At 41.2% G+C, this 19,761-nt stretch overlaps 1 protein-coding gene across 3 annotated transcripts in view; it reads right to left on the bottom strand.

Moving 5' to 3' along the window:
• Positions 1 to 1,074: 1,074 nt before the first annotated feature.
• LOC140715296 (protein bicaudal C homolog 1-like) overlaps positions 1,075 to 19,761 on the bottom strand; it is a 320,845-nt gene continuing 302,158 nt past the window's right edge. For all 3 annotated transcript variants that reach the window (XM_073027257.1, XM_073027256.1, XM_073027258.1), the window contains exons 19-20: positions 17,252 to 17,351; positions 1,075 to 4,335 (exon numbers count right to left, since the gene is read on the bottom strand). In XM_073027257.1, the coding sequence (XP_072883358.1) occupies positions 4,205 to 4,335; positions 17,252 to 17,351 (231 nt within the window). In that variant the 3' untranslated portion in view covers positions 1,075 to 4,204. The remainder of the gene's footprint in view (positions 4,336 to 17,251; positions 17,352 to 19,761) is intronic.

Below are 19,761 nucleotides of genomic sequence, written 5' to 3' on the forward strand. Positions count from 1 at the left end.
TGTTGTTCTGTGGAACACTGTCAGCATGCAATGTCGGCATCAAAATGTGTGCTAACATTTGCAGGCTCGACCCATCACATTCTTAACTGCTGTGCTGCTTGTTAACACAACTGATTCATTCTGAAGTACATGTGATAAATAGATCTGAATCTGAAACTTCTTATTCCCACCTGGCAGCACTAATGGATAGGCACAAGGACCATGAGAAGTGGTTTTAAGACTGTATATTACAAATTCACCAGAAAATTTATAGGCTAGAATAATTAAATCATGAGGTTGGGGCTACACAGTCTATGCATTTCTTTGTACAAGTATCTCCTTTTCTGACAGTTTGTCTAAGAAAATGTAGATGCCTTGGGCTATGCAACTCATAATCAGGAGGGTAACTAACATTAGAGAAAAAACTTTCATGAATAATGTTAAGACTAGTCCCACAAAGGGGAATGAACCTCTGTAATACTCTCTCCACAAAGCTAATTAGGATGGGGTTCCATTTTTAAAATTTCAAAATTAAGACTGAATTATCTTTTATTAGACATGCCAACCAGGAGAAGCTACAAGGAAATTAATGGCCTACCCAAAATAAACTGTAAGAGTTCAAACAGGTGTAGTTCATAAATGTAGATAATTTAAATGGAAAATTAACAGTGGCCAATTCTCATTGACTTTAAATAAGCAATTTCAAGACCAGTTCTGGCCATTGCCCATCTGCTTAAATAACAGTCCAGAAGATGAGTTGACAACTCACTTACCAAACAATGACAGCATATTGGAACATCTTAAATCTCAGATAAAGTGGACGGACCAAGTAAAGTTAGGACAAATCATGAACAGTGGCATGTACATTGTTGAGGTAAGAAAAGTTAACCCCTGTTTAAGAATTATTTACAAACACAGTCTAAATGATGAAATGTTGGAAGTATAAATTATGCCTCTTGCATGTTGACAGGATCATTTAGTTTTCCATTATCTCCCATTCTTTCCCTACATTCTATGCAAATTTTTCCTTCACAGTATACATACGGTACTTGGCTGTGTGCAGATGCAAAAAATATTTACAATAGACTCCAGAGATTGATTTATAAAATTATCTTTTAATGCAACATAAAACTGTATTGAAAATTCCCTTTTATAAAGCTTATCCACAAACAATATCATTTTGTAAAAAAAAAATCAAAAGACATAGAAAGGTTGCTAAATCCTTCCCCGCCCCTCCCCAACCTGAAAATAAACATCTGTGCTATATTTACAGATAAATCATCACTCAAGGCACTGAGTTATTGCTAACCTTCAGCTAAAGCTGATAATCAAACCACTTTGTCCTTTAGAAAGCCACTGTGCCTTGGTGTTAGCCTACGCAAGGTCAGCATGGCACCTCCTCACTGCAGTGAGACAAGCACATATTCTTCCAGTGTTTCGTACAGAAAATTCTTTCAGTCTACCTTCTGTAAACTGAAAAGCCTTCACTTTGGTGTACACAGATATTACTGACTTGAAAACGTTAAGAGGGATTCACAATAATGGATTTCCTCTTAGTTGCTCATCATTGAAAAAAAATCACAAAACTAAGTTTTATATATCAAAGTGACAAAACAAAGCCTTTTTCCCTTTGAGTGTGCAAAGTTGTTTTCAATCAATCCAACAATTAAAAATCTCTACAGACCATATGCATAATTGCCATTGAAAATAGAAAATTTTAAACTATTCACATATTTTAATCTCTGATTTTGCTCATGCAGCAAAGATGAAGTTCACCTAAAGCTATCTATGCAGAAGGTTTAGCAGTTTAAGCTTTACAAAGTGTATCTATTGCATCATAAATAAAACTCAGCCACTGTGGCTGTACCTCTCCCTGTTTTTAAAAGGTCAAACAGAACAGATCGATCATGAATTTCAACATAATTGGGCAGGAGAAAAGGTAGGCATTTGGAATCTTCCTTCATTTCGGCTTTAAAAAAAACTTCATAAATCCACCACTAACAGTACAAATATATCTTTTTCAAACTTTTTACATGGGACCAATGACAGCGCAAACAAGAAGGAATAAGAACATTGTCACAGAAAGAGAGAAGAGAAGTGCTGATCCTGTTGCCGGGAGACCTTGTTGGGTTATAGGCTGCTACTGAAGTACTGAAGATGGCCTTGCTAAGGAACAAACACTCTTTTGAATTTAAAAAAAAGAGTCGAAGAACTGATAGGCTTCTCACCAGTGTAGGAGTTATCCATTTTCTCAGGCATGCTGATGAAGTGAAACAAATCTGCCTTTGAATGGGATGATGGGATTGGAAGATAGATGGGAGGGAAATTGACTTCATTTTCGTCAATGTCACTTCGTAACTTCTAATTACACGTACCATCAGTAACACTTTCACAGACGACACCGTGGAGTCCTCCAGGCTGGAGGTCAAAGAGTGGGAAATATCTAAACACTGGACCTTGGGAACAAACCTCTGGCTCACACAGTGCATGCCGATTTGCTGAATTCCTTCAACTGAGACACGAACTGGCAAAGCTAACTTAGCATGGCAGGAAATTCAGGACCAGAGTAATGTCAAAGACTAGCCTTCCCTGCTTGCCTTTCAAACTAAACTGTATCTATAATGGCACACTATGTTTTGAAATTGTGCAGGCCAATTATTCCTGTCCAAAATGTTCATGTGAGTCAACAATAAAGCACTCAGACAACAAAACACTTTAATATGGTAATAAGCGTGACATTCAAAACTGAACTGCAAATGATCCTAGAAAAACATGCATGCTATTTACGTACATCTGTTTCTGCTTTTGACATCTCCCACTGCCAAGTACACCCAGAAACTTGCATGTTAACTTACTATTTTATTAATAAAAGCTTTTATTGGAAAATGAAGGCACAAGTTTTGCCAGTGTCATTGGTTCAGTTTGCATGGGGAAGCTGCAAAAGAGTAGCGATGTAGAGCTGCACCTGTATTGCATCCGATGCAGCTTGGATTGCGCACACTCATTTGAGGCTCTAAGGGTTTGAGTTGATTGTGTGTGCAAACTGAGCACCAACAGCAACAACCAACTGATACCGGCCGGCAGCATTTGGATCTACATTTCCATGTAAAATTATGTCACTGATATTGCTCAAATTCTTATTGACAGGATCACTGTGAATGTGAGAACAATGAACCAAATAAATCCAATCAAAATTCAGGAGAGGCCTCTTAACTCAAGATCGTTGAGAATGAGAGAATGTGGTCTCTCAAGAAGTTCCTGAGGTGAATGGTGGAGATCCATTTAAGTAAAGATACACAGACACAAGAAGGGATTAGAAGGATATATGGTCAGAGGTGAGAGGAAGTTTGCATAACAGTGGCATTGACCCAACTGAGGCAAATATGGTTCCTGTGTGGTTTCTCTGCTGGAATTACTATGTACTTCAATGATGGATCTGGCTGTATAAAAGTAATGATTTAGAAATAGCAAATAAAAATAATGTTTTTTATAGCTCAGAAAATCAGCATCCTGAATGTAGTGAACATGCTTAAGATGGCAGTAAAATGCATCTGGGTTTAATTATTGACTGGAGGCATTGTTTCCTACATGAAATTGGATGAATGTAGTTTTCTGATGGCTAGCTATCCAAGCTACATTGGACAATACATAGCATCATAACAAGTGTCTAGAATGGTGCTAGTTTCGTTCAAGCCCCAGCAAATGCCCACTCCATTTTATCTAATAAAATGCTTCTGTCTACTTTCAAGGACCAGAGGATAGTAAATGTTTCCAAAGGTCAAGAAAGCCAGGACATGTAAAATGCTGAGGCAATCATATGTAAATCTCTCTGCTTAGAAGTACTTCCATCTCACACCCTGCTAATAAACTATACACAAAATGCACTTAGATTAGTGGTTCGAGTCTAAATCTGTGGTAGAACCTAACATTTCAGTGCATAATTTAAGTTTTTTGTTCTCTAATAAATAATATTGAGCAAGAAAGCTTGTGTTAATGAACATCCCCTAATATGCATATAAACTGGTACCATATTTGGAGAAACAAGAAAGGCAACCATGGAATAGATATTGATAAGCCAGTTTTTTTTTCCATTTGGCACAACAATTTCCAGAAAATCAATCAGGCTTTGGTCTTTGTAATCCAAGCTCCTACAACATGGAGGGCTCTGTGCAGTGAATGCTCTCCACAGGTTCAATGTCAGGCAGCTGTGAGTTCCAGTTCACTGCTACCACCGGCCACTGATGCTGGCAACTTCAGAATGGTATTGTCGCGGTAACCGGCCACTTGCTCCGCCTTCTAGAAACGTTGAACGGATGCTCGGAGGCTCAAAGGGTTTTCGACAGTTTTTGTTCAATTCTGAAAAGGAGGCAAAGAGCAACAGTGTTCAGCACAGGTACCAACTAAGACTCAAGTTTAGTCATTAGCATTGCATGTAATTTAAATTGCAATGATCATAATGCCACAATATTAATGTTCTCTATATTCCATTCCTGTGTTTGTTTACAGATCTTGCATTAGGTAATCATGAACTGCCAGATGAAGACTGATCAATGCCTAGTAACATATATCCCACACGAGTGCCAAGCTACAGCTGTCTTTCAATGACTTCAGCATTGAATTATATTATTGATAAAAGTTTCTTCAGCGACATTCTTCAGTTCATCATTCACTGGTGCACTTATTCTTTGTACCCCAGCTGATGAGGCTCCATATCCCTTACGACTTCTTCACCAGCACATCTACTTACTCCAGGACCTATGACTCCACAACCTGCAGACTTGCATTCAAGGATCCTATAACTCATGTTCCCAATATTATTTATTTACTTCTTCACGTATTTTTATTTGCACAGTTTGTCTTCTTTTGCATATTGGCTGCTTGTCAGCCTTTGTTAGTATGCAGAATTATTTTCATTTCTAATGTATTTCTTTATTTTTCTGTGATGCCTGCAAGAAAATGAGTCTCAAGGTAGTACATGGTGACATGTATGTACATACTTTTATGGGTGGTGAGGTGGAGATACATCTACACCAAAGGAAGTGTAAGGTGCTCCTTTCCTTCCCTCCGCTAGCCTGCAAATCACCCTTGCACAAGGTGTAAGACCTGTTTAGCTCCCCCCCACCCCACTGCTGATCAGGGTCATGTGAAGTTGTTGGAGAAGGTGGTGGATGGTTGTATGAGCAGCTGGTGGATATCACAAGTCCTGGTTATGCGACCACTGACACTTGGCATTCTCTGAAGAGTATTAGTAATGGGTGGGGTCACCCGCCTTGTAAAGACACTGTCCAGAAGAATGCAATGGTGAACTATTTCTGTAAAAAAAAATTTGCCAAAAACAACCATGGTCATGAAAAGACCGTGATTGCCCAGGTCATACGATGCAGCACATAATGAACAAACAATATATACTTTGATAATAAATTTACTTTAAACACAGTACTTGTGCTACCACGTTCAAGGGTCTTGGGATTTGCACACCATGTTCCCCTGGTTCCATAAGTCTACCTGATCGACCCATGCTTTTCTGAAGGACAGGAAGAAAATCCAGTAATTCTCCAACAACAGAGGTCAGACAAACTGGCCTGAATAAGCTACCACATTTATAGTCTTCTAGTCATCTTGCACCTCACCTGCTCATGGCAATCTCCACCCTTGGCTCACATATCTGTCTATGATACAACTCATCAGATCTTGGGGATTCATACTTGCTAAGACATCTAGTATTCCTTAATGCCACTGTCACAAACAGAGCCTCCAACTATAACGACCTTCTCCTTAGTGACTAGAGATTAAAAGTATTCATTTAAGACCTCAGCCATGTTTTTTAGCTCCATGTACAGAATATCCCTTTGGTCCCTACTACGCCTTACTCTTAATATACGTACAGTAAAATGTGTCTTGAAATTTTCTTATCAATTAGAGAGTGGCAGCAGAGTAGGGTAGCAGTTAGTGTAATGTTTTACAGCACCAGCTGTAAGATTGGGGTTCGATTCCTACCGTTGTTTCTAAGGAGTTTGTACATTCTTCCATGACCCCATAGATTTCCTCCAGGTGCTTCACTTACCTCCCACATTTCGAAGATGTATAGTTAAGGTTAGTGAGTTGTGGGCATGCTATGTGGGCGCTGGAAGAATGGTGACATTTGCAGGCTGCCCACAGCATATCCTAGATGCAACGACGCATTTCACTGTATGTTTCAATGTACATGTGACAATAAAACTCATCATGAACCTTGCAGTCATAACCCATGCAGTCATAGGGAGAACGTACAAACTCCTCATAGGCAGCAGAGGAAATGTTACCTCTATCTTACAGCTGATGCTGCAATAATGTTATGCTAACTACATTGCTGCTGTGCTGCCCACAGTAACTTTATAGGACATCTTCAACAGCACCTTCCAAGATTGTAACCTGTGTCGCCTTAAGAATCGGTAACAAGTGCACGGATGCACCAGCACCTTTTCATTTCAGTCTACTATTAGGGCTCACCCACTTTCTCGCTTCTCCCTGTTGGTGGGAGAAGCCTGTTAACTCTTTAAGAACCACACAGCGCTTATCAAGTAGCTGTCACTCAGCAGATACTCTTTACATGCATTGAACTGTTTAAAAAAAAAGCAAGCTGTTCTTTTCTCACTAGCAAAGGTTAGCCAAACCACATGGCATCACTTGTTCTACAAAATCCTTTCCATAACAACAGTCAATAGGTCCTCCTCATTGGATGTCTCTGCCAATACACGTACTTCAAAACTGCACAAACACTGACTTGCAACTCTGAATGGTAGCAAACAGAAATCAAGGATCAAGTTCATAGTTCAAAGAAAATTTATTATTAAAGTACATATATGTCACTAAGCACAACCCTGAGATCCGCTTTTTTGTGGGCAATCACAGTAAGTACAAGAAACCCAATAGAAGCAACGAAAGACTGTACCCAGTAGAGTGGACAACAACCCAAAAAAAACAAAGAAATAATAATAAATAAACAAATAAATAAATATGGAGAACATTAGATGAAGAGTCCGTGAATGTGAATTCAGTTCAGTGATGGGGCAAGCGAAGCTGAGTGAAGTTATTCCCACTGGTTCAAAAGCCTGATAGTTTAGGAGTAAAAACCTGGTGCTACGGGCTCTTAGGCTTCCTGAAGTCAGCAGTGAGAAGAGAAAATGACACAGATGGTTGGGATCCTTGATGATGGATGCTGCTTTCCCACGATAGCAGTCCGTGTAGATGTGCTCAGTTATGGGGAGGGCTTTACCTGTGGTGGACAGGGCCATATCCACTACTTCTTGTACGTTTTTCCCTATAAGCTGTTTCCAGACCAGGTCGTGATGCAACCAGTCAATATACTCTCCGCCACACATTCTCAGAAGCTGGTCAAAGTTTTAGATGACATGCTGAATCTTTGCAAACCTCTAGGAATCAATATTATTTTGGACAATTGTGTACAGTTCTGGTCACCGAATTATTGGAAAGATGTCAACAAAATAGAGAGAGTATAGGAGATTTACTAGAATGTTACCTGGGTTTCAGCACCTAAATTACAGAGAAAGGTTGAACAAGTTAGGTCTTTATTCTTTGGAGCGTAGAAGGTTGAGGGGGGACTTTAAAATTATGAGGGGGATAGATAGAGTTGACGTGGATAGGCTTTTTCCATTGAGAGTAGGGGAGATTCAAACATGAGGACATGAGTTGAGAGTTAAGGGGCAAAAGTTGAGGGGTAACACAAGGGGGAACTTCTTTACTCAGAGTGGTAGCTGTGTGGAACAAGCTTCCAGTAGAAGTGGTAGAGGCAGGTTCGATTTTGTCATTTAAAAAAAACTGGATAGGTATATGGACAGGAAAGGAATGGAGGGTTATAGGCTGAGTGCAGGTAGGTGGGACTAGGTGAGAGTAAGCGTTCGGCACGGACTAGAAGGGCCGAGATGGCCTGTTTCCGTGCTGTAATTGTTATATGGTTATAATACATATACAATTCAATACAATTCTTTCAACGGTTGACCTTTTCAACAGCGAGCTGAATCAATCCTGACTTCTGGGGCTGTCAGTTTGGGGTTTGTATGCTCTTCCTGTGATCTTATGTGTTTCCTTTTTAAAGATTTGCTTTATTTGTCACAATTAAATTGAAACATAGAGTGAAGTGTGTCACTTGTATGAAATCCAGTCAGTGAAGATTATGGCTCAAGTGTCACTACGCTTCCGGCGCTAATGTGTCATGCCCACAACTGTACGCCTTTGGAACGTGGCAGGAAGCTGAAGAACCGGAGGATACCGATGTGGTACGGGGAGAACATACCAACTGTGGCAGGAATCAAACCCTGATCAGTGATTGCTGCTGCTCTAAAGTGAATGCACTAACTACTATGTTGCCGTGCCCTCTTTTGTTGCCCTTATTTCCTCCCACATCCCAAAAATGGGTGGGTTGATAGTTTAATTGGACATTACAAATTTCCTTGAGCATGTAGAATTGTACACTGGGCAAAGGACTCTTTTTCCATGCTGTTTGAATCCATGGTTTGTCATTTCTGAGTGGGGAGATAATCAGTGCCACTGGGAAAGCTCGGAATTGTACAGTACGGGTGGATTGGTGGAAGGATGTCCTGTAGACAGAATTACTTTCAAAGAGCCACTTAGATTTTAATAACACAATTTCTCTGCCAGATATCACTGTTCCTGTGCTAGTGAAGTATGAATGACAGAAAGCCTGGACATACAACAGATGTTGTACAAATAGCTATTCTTTCCTGTGTTAAGACTGGGCTATTGGGTAATTTATATGAAATGGGTTAATACCTCAATTAAATTAGCAGAAAGGAATTCAAGAAGTGCATTAAATATTTGTACAGTAAAATGCTGTGACTGAACCTGAAAGGAATTTAGAAAGTGATCAGAAAAAATCAGTCATGGTTGACTGAGAGTGAACAACAATTTTGTTGGAACAATTTATTGTGGCAAACTGGTGATTACAAAGTGAGTGAAAATATATTGCTCCCTTTCATTCACTTCCACAAAACAACATGCACATTAAAAAAAAGCCTTGCTGCCCATTTAATCTGATAAAAAAAATTAAAATGATCACATCATTGAACAAGTTGAGAACTGGATGGATGAAGTTTGTCAGGCTAATGAAGTTAGGTCCTGGTTCATTAATAATGTAGATAATGTATCTGATAATGAAGCTTGTTCTTACAGCTGATGCAACAAAGAGAAAGAAAATAAAGGCAGAAACTTTCAGAGGGCTTCTGAACCAAACATCAGCCATAATGAAACTCAATATGCTGAAGCTGTAAGATAAATATGCTCTGTATTAGCACCTAGTTAGAGCAATCACAGCTAGGATAGCTACAGGAATCTGATACTATACAAAAGGCTACTTCTATTTTCAGCTATTTTATTTACCACCAGAATTTGGAATACTTTAAAATGCTAAAAATATTATATAGATGCAAAAGGAATATAAAACAGATCTTAGAAATCTGAAGTGAGTAGGAAGTGATAAGATTACTCCATACATCTAGCACTATTTGCAGATTGGGAAGAGTTGGAAACAGAGATATGTTGAAGCTGGGAAATGTGTTTGAGGGGAAAAGACAACTGCAGTTTTTCATGTGCATTTTTGTGACCATCCATCTTTTCTTTTGCTTCTTCACCCTGTGCCGCAAATTCCAGCAGGAAGAACAACCATTTTCCAAACATTTACCCAAGCAGAAATTTGGTCAGATCCCAAAACCCTGTGATTAGTGGTATTCCACAAGGATCTGTACTGATACTTTTGCTGTTTATGATGTCTATAAATGACTTGGAAGAAAATGTAGATGGGTGGGTTAGTAAGTTTGTAGATGATACAAAGATTGCTGGAGTTGTCGATAGTGTAGATGACTGGCAAAGAATGCAACAGGATATAGAACTGTTGCAAATATGGCCGGAGAAATGGCAGATGGAGTTTAACCTGGCCAAATGTGAAGTGTTACACCTTTGTAGATCAAATGTAAAGTGACACCCTTAACAGTGTTCAGGGGATATTTGTGTGGAGTTCTGCATAGGTACGTTCCAATGAGACAGGGAAGTTATGGTAGGGTACAGGAACCGTGGTGTACAAAGGCTGTAATAAATCTAGTCAAGAACAAAAGAAAAGCTTACAAAAGGTTCAGAGAGCTAGGTAATGTTAGAGATCTAGAAGATTATAAGGCTAACAGGAAAGAGTTTAAGAAGGACATTAAGAGAGCCAGAAGGGGCCATGAGAAGGCCTTGGCGGGCAGGATTAAGGGAAACCCCAAGGCATTCTACAAGTATGTGAAGAGCAAGAGGATAAGATGTGAAAGAATAGGACTTATCAAGTGTGACAGTGGGAAAGTGTGTATGGAACCGGAGGAAATAGCAGAGGTACTTAATGAATACTTTACTTCAGTATTCACTGTGGAAAAGGATCTTGGTGATTGTATTGACAACTTGCAGTGGACTGAAAAGCTTGAGCATGTAGATATTAAGAAAGAGGATGTGCTGGAGCTTTTGGAAAGCATCAAGATATTACTGTGCCACAGGCTACTGTGGGAGGCAGGGGAGGAGATTGCTGAGCCTCTGGCAATGATCTTTGCATCATCAATGGGGATGGGAGAGGTTCTAGAGGATTGGAGGGTTGCGGATGTTGTTCTTTTATTCAAGAAACGGAGTAGGGATAGCCCAGGAAATTATAGACCAGTGAGTCTTACTTCAGTAGTTGTTAAGTTGATGGAGAAGATCCTGAGAGGCAGGATTTATGAACATTTGGAGAGGCATAATATGATTAGGAATAGTCAGGATGGCTTTGTCAAGGGCAGGTCTTGCCTTATGAGCCTGATTGAATTTTTTGAGGATGTGACTAAACACATTGATGAAGGAAGAGCAGTAGATGTAGTGTATATGGATTTCAGCAAGGCATTTGATAAGGTACCCCATGCAAGGCTTATTAAGAAAGTAAGGAGGCATAGGATCCAAGGGGACTTTACTTTGTGGATCCAGAACTGACTTGCCCACAGATGGCAAAGAGTGGTTGTAGATGGGCCATATTTTGCATGGAGGTTGGTGGCCAGTAGTGTGCCTCAGGGATCAGTTCTGGGACCCTTACTCTTCGTGATATTTATAAATGACCTTGATGAGGAAGTTGTGGGATGGGTTAGTAAGTTTGCTGATGACACAAAGGTTGGAAGTGTTGTGAATACTGTGGAGGGCAGTCAGAGGTTACAGTGGGACATTGATTGGATGCAAAACTGGGCTGAGAAGTGGCAGATGGTGTTCAACCCAGATAAGTGTGAGGTGGTTCATTTTGGTAGGTCAAGTATGATGGCAGAATATAGTATTAATGGTAAGACTCTTGGCAGTGTGGAGGATCAGAGGGATCTTGGAGTCCGAGTCCATAGGACACTCAAAGCAGCTGTGCAGGTTGATTTTGTTGTTAAGAAGGCGTATGGTGTATTGGCCTTCATCAATCATGAAATTGAATTTAGGAGCCAAGAGGTAATGTTGCAGCTATATAGGACCCGGTCAGACCTCACTTGGAGTACTGTGATCAGTTCTGATCGCCTCACTACAGGAAGGATGTGGAAACCATAGAAAGGGTGCAGAGGAGATTTACAAGGATGTTGCCTGGATTGGGGAGCATGCTTTATAAAAACAGGTTGACTGAACTCGGCCTTTTCTCCTTGGAGTTACGGAGGATGAGAGGTGACCTGATAGAGGTGTACAAGATAATGAGAGGCACTGATTGTGTGGATAGTCAGAGGCTTTTTCCCAGGGCTGAAATGGTTGCCACAAGAGGACACAGGTTTAAGGTGCTGGGGAGTAGGTACAGAGGAGATGTTAGGAGTAAGTTTTTTACTCAGAGAGTGGTGAGTGCGTGGAATGGGCTGCCGGCAACGGTGGTGGAGGCAGATATGATAGGGTCTTTTAAGAGACTTTTGGATAGGTACATGGAGCTTAGAAAGATAGAGGGCTATGGGTAAGCCTAGTAATTTCTAAGGTAGGGACATGTTTGGCACAACTTTGTGGGCTGAAGGGCCTGTATTGTGCTGTAGGTTTTCTATGTTTCTATGATGAGCAGAGGGATTTTGGGGTCCAAGTTTATAGCTCCCTGAAAGCGGATACACAGGTTGATAGGGTGGTTAAGAAGGCTTAAGACATGCTTTCCTTTATTAGTCAAGGCATTGCGTTCAAAAGTCAGGAAGTTATGTTGCAGCTTTATAAAATTCGGCCACATCTGGAATACTGCATACAGACCTGGTTGCCCCATTATACAGGAAGGGTGCTGAGGCTTTACAGTGGATGCAGAAGAAGTTTACCAAGATGCTGCCCGGATTAGAGTGCATGTGCTATAATGAGTTGCTGGACAAACTTGGGCTGTTTTCTCCGGAGCAGCAGTGGCTGACGGAAGATTTGATAGAGGTTTATAGGCATAGATAAAATAGACTAGAGTAGAGTAGAGTAGCTTTTTTCCAGGGTTGAAATGTCTAAAACCAGGGGACATGTATTTAAGGTGAGGTGGGGCAATTTCAAAGGTGATGTGAAGGGCAGGTTTTTTTTTACACAGAGTGGTGGATGCCCGGAGTGCACTGTCTGGGGTGGTGGTAGAGGCAGATGCATTAGGGATTTCTAACAGACATTTAGATAGGTACATGAATGTGAGGAAACTGGAAGGATGTGGACATTGTGGAGGCAGAGGGATTAGTTTAGTTACTAGTTTATTCGGTTCAGTACAACACTGTGGACTGAAGGGTCTGTTCCTGTGCAATAATGTTCTATATTCTATTATTACCCAAAGGCTCAGTGATGACACAGGAGAGAAGAGCTATCTGTAATACAGTGTTGTAGGTCCAGGGCTTCTGTCTTGTTCTGCTAGTAACACAGAAACAATAACATTTGGCAGAGAAATTCTCTTCTGCAGTCTACATCTTTGGAAATATTTACTGTCCATATAAGACAAAGACGCAGGACAAAGAAAATACCTATGACTAGCGGAGACAAATTGAAAAGGGTTAACAGGATGTTTGGAGGCTGATTCCCCTTCTTACATAGTCATAGAACAGTACAGCACAGAATCAGACCTTTTGGCCCATCTAGTCCATGCCAAATTATTATTCTGGTTAGTCCCATCCACCTGCACCCGGACCATAGCCCTCCATACCCCTCCCATCCATGTATCTATCCAAACTTCTCTTAAATGTTGAAATCGAGCCTGTATCCACCACTTCCGCAGGCAACTCATTTCACGCTTCCACCACCCTCTGAGTGAAAAAGATCCTCTTCAGCTTCCCCTTAAGCATTTCACCTTTCACCCTTAACATATGACCTTCAGTTTTAGTCTGTTATGTGTTGATAAAAGCAAGGCTGTGGGCCATGCACAAGCAGGATACTGCCGGAGAGAGAAAAACTGTGCCAAGGTGATAGAAAGAAATGGCAGTTCCAATATAGGCAGAGTGATTTACCCAAAGTTGGAGAACTCAGTTGAGTTCAGAAAGCTGTAACGTGCCCAGATTCAAGATGAGGTGTTGGATTTTCAACAGAAGCAGAATGCTGAGGAAATCAGTAGGTCATTCTTTCAGCATTTTGTGTCTGTTGCTCTGGATTTCCAGCTTCTGCAGAACCTCCTGATTTATGGTGTAGTTCAAACTTTTCACTGGACCTCACTGCAATAGCACAGCAGGCACTGGCACATCGGTGTGAGAGGAGAATTGAATGCCAAGGTCTCCCCAGCAGACTCCAGAAAGCTATCACATAACCTCTGTTGTTTATCACTACAGATATTTTTCCACTGTAGGTGATTAGTAATTTACCAATGACAGCAACGTGTGTCATTCAGTTAAGTACTGTTGTCATTAGTGAAGCTCTGTGACCGACTTCACACAAAAGCCTTCAAAATTAAGTGAGACTCCATTTAATGAAGGCAATCCTGTGATATTTAAGAATGGCAATTACCGCATATTTGGGTATTTAACAATACAGTATGGAGTAGGTTCTTCGAACCGTGCCGCCCCAGTAACACCACAGCCCGAACTAACATAACCAAATCACTGGACAGTTTCTTTGGACTGTGGGAGGAAACCGGAGCACCTGAGGAAAACTCGCACTTTCCACGCGGAGGACGTACAAATGGTGCCGGAATTGAACTCTGAGCTCCAACAGTAGTAACATCGTGCTAACCGTTATGCTACCCTGTTGCTCCTGGAATTGAGAGTCATGTAGAGGTAGAGTTAGAGTCACGGAGTTAGACTGCACGGAAACGGGCCCCTCAGTACACCTCATCCACGCCACAAACACAAGAAAATCCGTAGATGCTGGAAATCCAAAGCAACACGCAACACACACACACACACACACACACACACACTCACACACACAAAATGCCGGAGGGCCAGGCAGCATCCATGGAAAAGAGTGAACAGTCGACGTTTCGAGCCGAGACCCTTCATCGAGGCTGCACAGGACCCTTCAGCTACGCTGCATCCCTGAGCTGGTCCCATTTGCTTTCACTTCAGAATCAGGTTTCATATTACCAGCATGGGTTATAAAATTTGTTGTTATGTGGCAGCAGTACATTTCAATATATAATAATAAACTGTCAATTACAGTAAGTATATATATTTAAAAGTTACATTATATAAGTAGTGCAAAAAAGAGAGAATAAAAATAGTGAGATGGCGTTCATGGGTCCAATGACCATTCAGAAATCCGATAGCAAATGGGAAGAAGCTGTTCCTGAATTGACAAGTGTGTGTCTTCAGGCTCCCGTACATCCTCGCTGATGGTAGCAACGAGAAGAGGGCATGTCCTGAATGATGGGGGTCCTTAATCTTTTTCAGGCATCGCTCCTTGAAGATGTCTTGGATGCCGGGGAGGCAAGTGTCCATGATGGAGCTGGCCAAGTCCACAACTTTCTGCAGCTTATTTTGATCTTATGCCATAGCCCTTCCCCCTACCCCTCCCCACACCACCCATATACCTCCTTTCCAAGTTTCTTTTAAATATAGTAATTGTACCTACATCTACCTTCTGGTAGACTGCTCCATATATCCACCATCCCATGTGAAACACTTGCTCCTCACATCCCCTTTCAAGGTTTCACCTCTGGCATTTAACATATGATAGATAGAGATAGATAGATAGATAGATAGATACTTTATTCATCCCCATGGGGAAATTCAACTTTTTTTCCAATGTCCCATACACTTGTTGTAGCAAAACTAATTACATACAATACTTAACTCAGTAAAAAATATGATATGCATCTAAATCACTATCTCAAAAAGCATTAATAATAGCTTTTAAAAAGTTCTTAAGTCCTGGCGGTTGAATTGTAAAGCCTAATGGCATTGGGGAGTATTGACCTCTTCATCCTGTCTGAGGAGCATTGCATCGATAGTAACCTGTCGCTGAAACTGCTTCTCTGTCTCTGGATGGTGCTATGTAGAGGATGTTCAGAGTTATCCATAATTGACCGTAGCCTACTCAGCGCCCTTCGCTCAGCTACCGATGTTAAACTCTCCAGTACTTTGCCCATGTACTCTAGTTTTAGATTCCCCACCCTGGAAAAAAGGTGGTGACAATCCACAAGATCTAAGTCCCTCATGGTTTAATAAACCTTTATAGGGTCACCCCTCAGCCACATTTACTCTGAGAAAAACAATCCAAGCCTATCCAATGCCTCCTCATAATTCAAGCCCTCCAGTCCTAGCAACGGTAATGGGAATGATAAACAAGTTTCTTCTACATGCATTCTTTCGCCAGTTTCATAGACACCATCACAATTACTGCTGAATATCAAATAAAACACTCTGAATGCTGGAAATCTAAATTAAAACAGAAAATATTTACCAGCATGGAAGCATAATGGTTTCCATAACGCGATCACAGCACCAGCTGTTCGATTCCTGCTGCTGTCTGTAAGGAATTCGTACATTCTCTCCGTGACCATCCGGATTTCCTCCAGGCTGGATCTCCAGGCTCCCACGTCCTCCCACAGTCCAAAGGTGTACGGTTAAGGCTACTGTTTTCTGGGCATGCTATGTTGACACTGGAAGTGTGCCGGCACTTGCGAGATGCCCAGCGAAATCCTTGCTGACTTGATTTGACACAAATGACACATTGCACTCTGTTTCGATGTACGTGTGGAAAATACAGCTAACCTTCATTGGAGGTAACTCAGAAAATGTGTAGCACGGGAGGTTGATGTTTGGGCTAAGTTGTTCTCCAATCTTGGCAATCCATTTGCAAACATTTTGGTCTCCATACAAGGAGACATCATCAGTATGTCGCCCACTTGTGGTGTGTCCTCTGAATGCTTGGCTTTTATATACTTACTAATCAGTTGATTGGTCGTCCTTATGGAAACTCAGTTGTGACATATAGAGGAGGTCTCATCACTGATTGGTTGCATGGTGAACTCTGTGCTTATATGCTAATACAGGCAAAATTCCAGATGATGCACAAGAGTTCGTCACACAACCAATCAATCAATTGATAAGTTGAATAAACTCTTCTTGGGCTTCCAGCTGGGTACAGATATCGATTATAACCGACATTTCAATGACAAACTCTACCGTCTTCAACAGGAATGTTGTCTGGGCATGTATAGTCCGGTGGTGTTTATACCCGAGTAGTCTGTCCCACCTGATTGGTTAGTCCTCATCCAATCAGGTTTCCGCTTTCCCATCTTGTTTACAATCAAATTCCAGTTCTTACCTTGATTGAGACCTTTGTCTTTGTTAAAATTCTTTTCCTCTAGTTTTATTTCAATGGCTTCCTTTTCCAGGTGGTCCCAAAAGCCACTGGAGCAGCACAGTGGTTTTGTGCCGTCAAGAACAATCCTATGGCCATTGCGAATGCAGTCTTCTGCTACTGCCAATTTCTCCAGGCAACCCAAATGGATACACCTCCTGTGTTTCTTGATGTGGTATTGATAAGTATCTAAAGCCAAGCATTTGGAGGACGCACCTCAAGTGAACAGTGCACTGATGATGTCCCCTCGTATGGTCTCGAAACACTTGCAAATGGATCGCTAAGATTGGAGAACAACTCAACCAGCCAGTCTTCATCTTTAAAAATTGCTAGAAAAACTCAGCAGGGCAGGTATGTGGAAAGAGAGACAGAAGTAACACTTTAGGTCAAAACCCTATTAGAGACATCCTCTTGTACATCATAACGAACTGTTTTTGTCTCTTTCCCAGTACTGATGAAGGTCTTCAACCTGATCATAATGTGCATCATGATCAGTGCTTCAGTGGGAAGACCTAGATTGGATACTGACCTGAAATCGCAAGCAGCATTTTCCTTCTGGCACCAAATGTGGTAATCCCGAGCTCCTTCAAGTCCTGGTCAGTCAGCGTGAGGAAAGTCTGAATGTCAATCTGTGAAGTTACGAGAAGGACAAAGATGAAAACCATTTCACTGGATACGGCAAACAGAGTAATCTCCACAAAACCATTTCATCCTGTGTTACCAGCTTTTGTAAACTGAATATTGGCACTTTTGTTTGATTAGTATCAAAATGCTACCAACATGATGTGTCATTACATTGCAAAGGTGGAGATAATGAGTGAAAATTTCATTCATATAGTTAAGAAATAGTCAATTCTCTGTAAGTAATGATCAGAAGCATTTCAGGAACAAACAGAATCACAGAACATGGGGTGGAATGGTAGTGTAGAGGTTAGTGTAAGACTATTACAACACCAGCAACCTGAGTTTAATTCCTGTGCTGACTGTAAGGAATTTATACATTCTCCTTTTTTCCACGTGGGTTTCCACCGGGTGTCCTGGTTTCCTCCCACATTCCAAAGGCCTACAGGTTAGTAGGTTAATGGTGAGATGGGTGTAATTGGAAGGCAAGGCTTCATTGGGCCTGTGCTATATCTCTAAGTACTAAATATTTAATGTATTTGTTGATGGCTTTTGCATATAGGTGTCACGTTGAAGTGGATGTAGAAGTGACTAGTGAGAGGCAAGATGGTGCTTTGCTGGATATGTACTTTGCCTCTTTCCAACTTTGAGTCAAATCCAGTTTTACACACACACACACACCCCCAGCCACCCACCAGATCAGGCAGCATCTACAGAGATTTCTACTTATCCTTCTGAACTCCAGCGAGTACAGTCTTGGGCAACTCAATCTCTCCTCACAGTCTAACCGCCTCATCTCTGGAATCAACCTGGTGAACCTCCTCTGCACCACCTCCAAAGCCAGTATATCCTTCCTCAAGTAAGGAGACCAGAACTGCACACAGTACTCCAGACAGCCTTTACCAGTACCCTGTACATTTGCAGCATAACCTCCCTGCTCTTAAATTCAATCCCTCTAGCAATGGAGGCCAACGTTCCATTTGCCTTCTTGATGGCCTGCTGCACCTGCAAACCAACCATTTGTGATTCACGCACCAGCACTCCCAAGTCCATCTGCACAGCAGCATGCTGCAATTTTTTACCATTTAAATAGTAATCTGCTCTTTCATTTTTCCTTCCAAAGTGGATGACCTTGCATTTACCAACATTGTACTCTATCTGCCAGACCCTGGCCCACTCACTTAACCTATCTACATCTCTCTTCAGACTCTCCAAATCTTCTGCGCAATTTGCTTTTCCACTCAATCATTGGCAAACTTAGATACACTACACTCAGTTCTCTCTTGCGGCACCGACCCCTGCGGCACACCCCTCACCACTGATTGCCAACCAGAGTAACGCCCATGTATCCCAACTCTCTGCTTTCTATTAGCTAACCAATCCTCTATCCATGCTAATACGCCACTCCTAACTCTATGCATCCTTATCCTATAGGTAAGCCTTTTATGTGGCACCTTATCGAATGCCTTCTGGAAATCCAAGTAAATAACGTCCATCTGTTCCCCTCTATTCATTGCACTTGTTATATCGTCAAAGAATTCCAATAAGTTTTTTTTATTTACATGATATGTCTTCTTTTGCACTCTGGTTGTTTGTCAGTCTTTGTTATTTATAGTTTTTCCAAAAATTTGCTGCATTTATTTATTTTCCTGTAAATGCTTGCAAGAAAATGAATCTCAAGGTGGTATATGGTGACATATATGTACTTTGGTAATAAATTTACTTTGAATTTATTATTACATTTTTGTCATGTGGCTCCACTGTAGAAATCCACCCAAAACGCAATGCCATTGGAGCTAAACTGCCAACTTTTGCTCAGCTCCTTCAAATCAGTCTAGAGATAGCAGCATGTTTCTCTGCATGAATAAGTCACAACTTTTTAGCATTTCTGTTTTTCTTTCAGGCTTCAGGTCTGGACTTTGCAAATGACAGATTTGTCTTCTTCCTGCCTCATCATCTGCTCTCAGTTATCCCATTTACATCTTCCCCAGAAAGATTAGATGTGATTATCAAGCCTTCACTAACATCCCTCTGTTGGCACTACTACTATTTAGAACGTAGAACAGGTCAGCACAGTACAGCACACGTCCTTCCGCCAATGATATTGCATTGATCTTTTAACCTGTAGCAGCATGACGGTTAGCTCTACGCTATTAACGCACTCTGAAAGGAGTTTGTATGTTCACCCCGTGACCATGTGGGTTTCCTCTGGGTGCTCCAGTTTCCTCCCACATTCCAAAAGACGTACAGTTAGGGTTAGTGAGTTTTCGGTGTGCTCTGCTTGAGGGCTGCCCAGCACAATCCTCACTGATTTGATTTGAAACAAAATGATGCATTTCACAGCATGTTTCTATGTGAATGAGACAAATAAAGCTAATCTCTTTATCTTGTTACTCCAAGGTCAATCTAATCCTTCCC

Source organism: Hemitrygon akajei, chromosome 23 (assembly GCF_048418815.1).
Source record: "Hemitrygon akajei chromosome 23, sHemAka1.3, whole genome shotgun sequence".
Lineage (NCBI taxonomy): Eukaryota > Metazoa > Chordata > Chondrichthyes > Myliobatiformes > Dasyatidae > Hemitrygon > Hemitrygon akajei.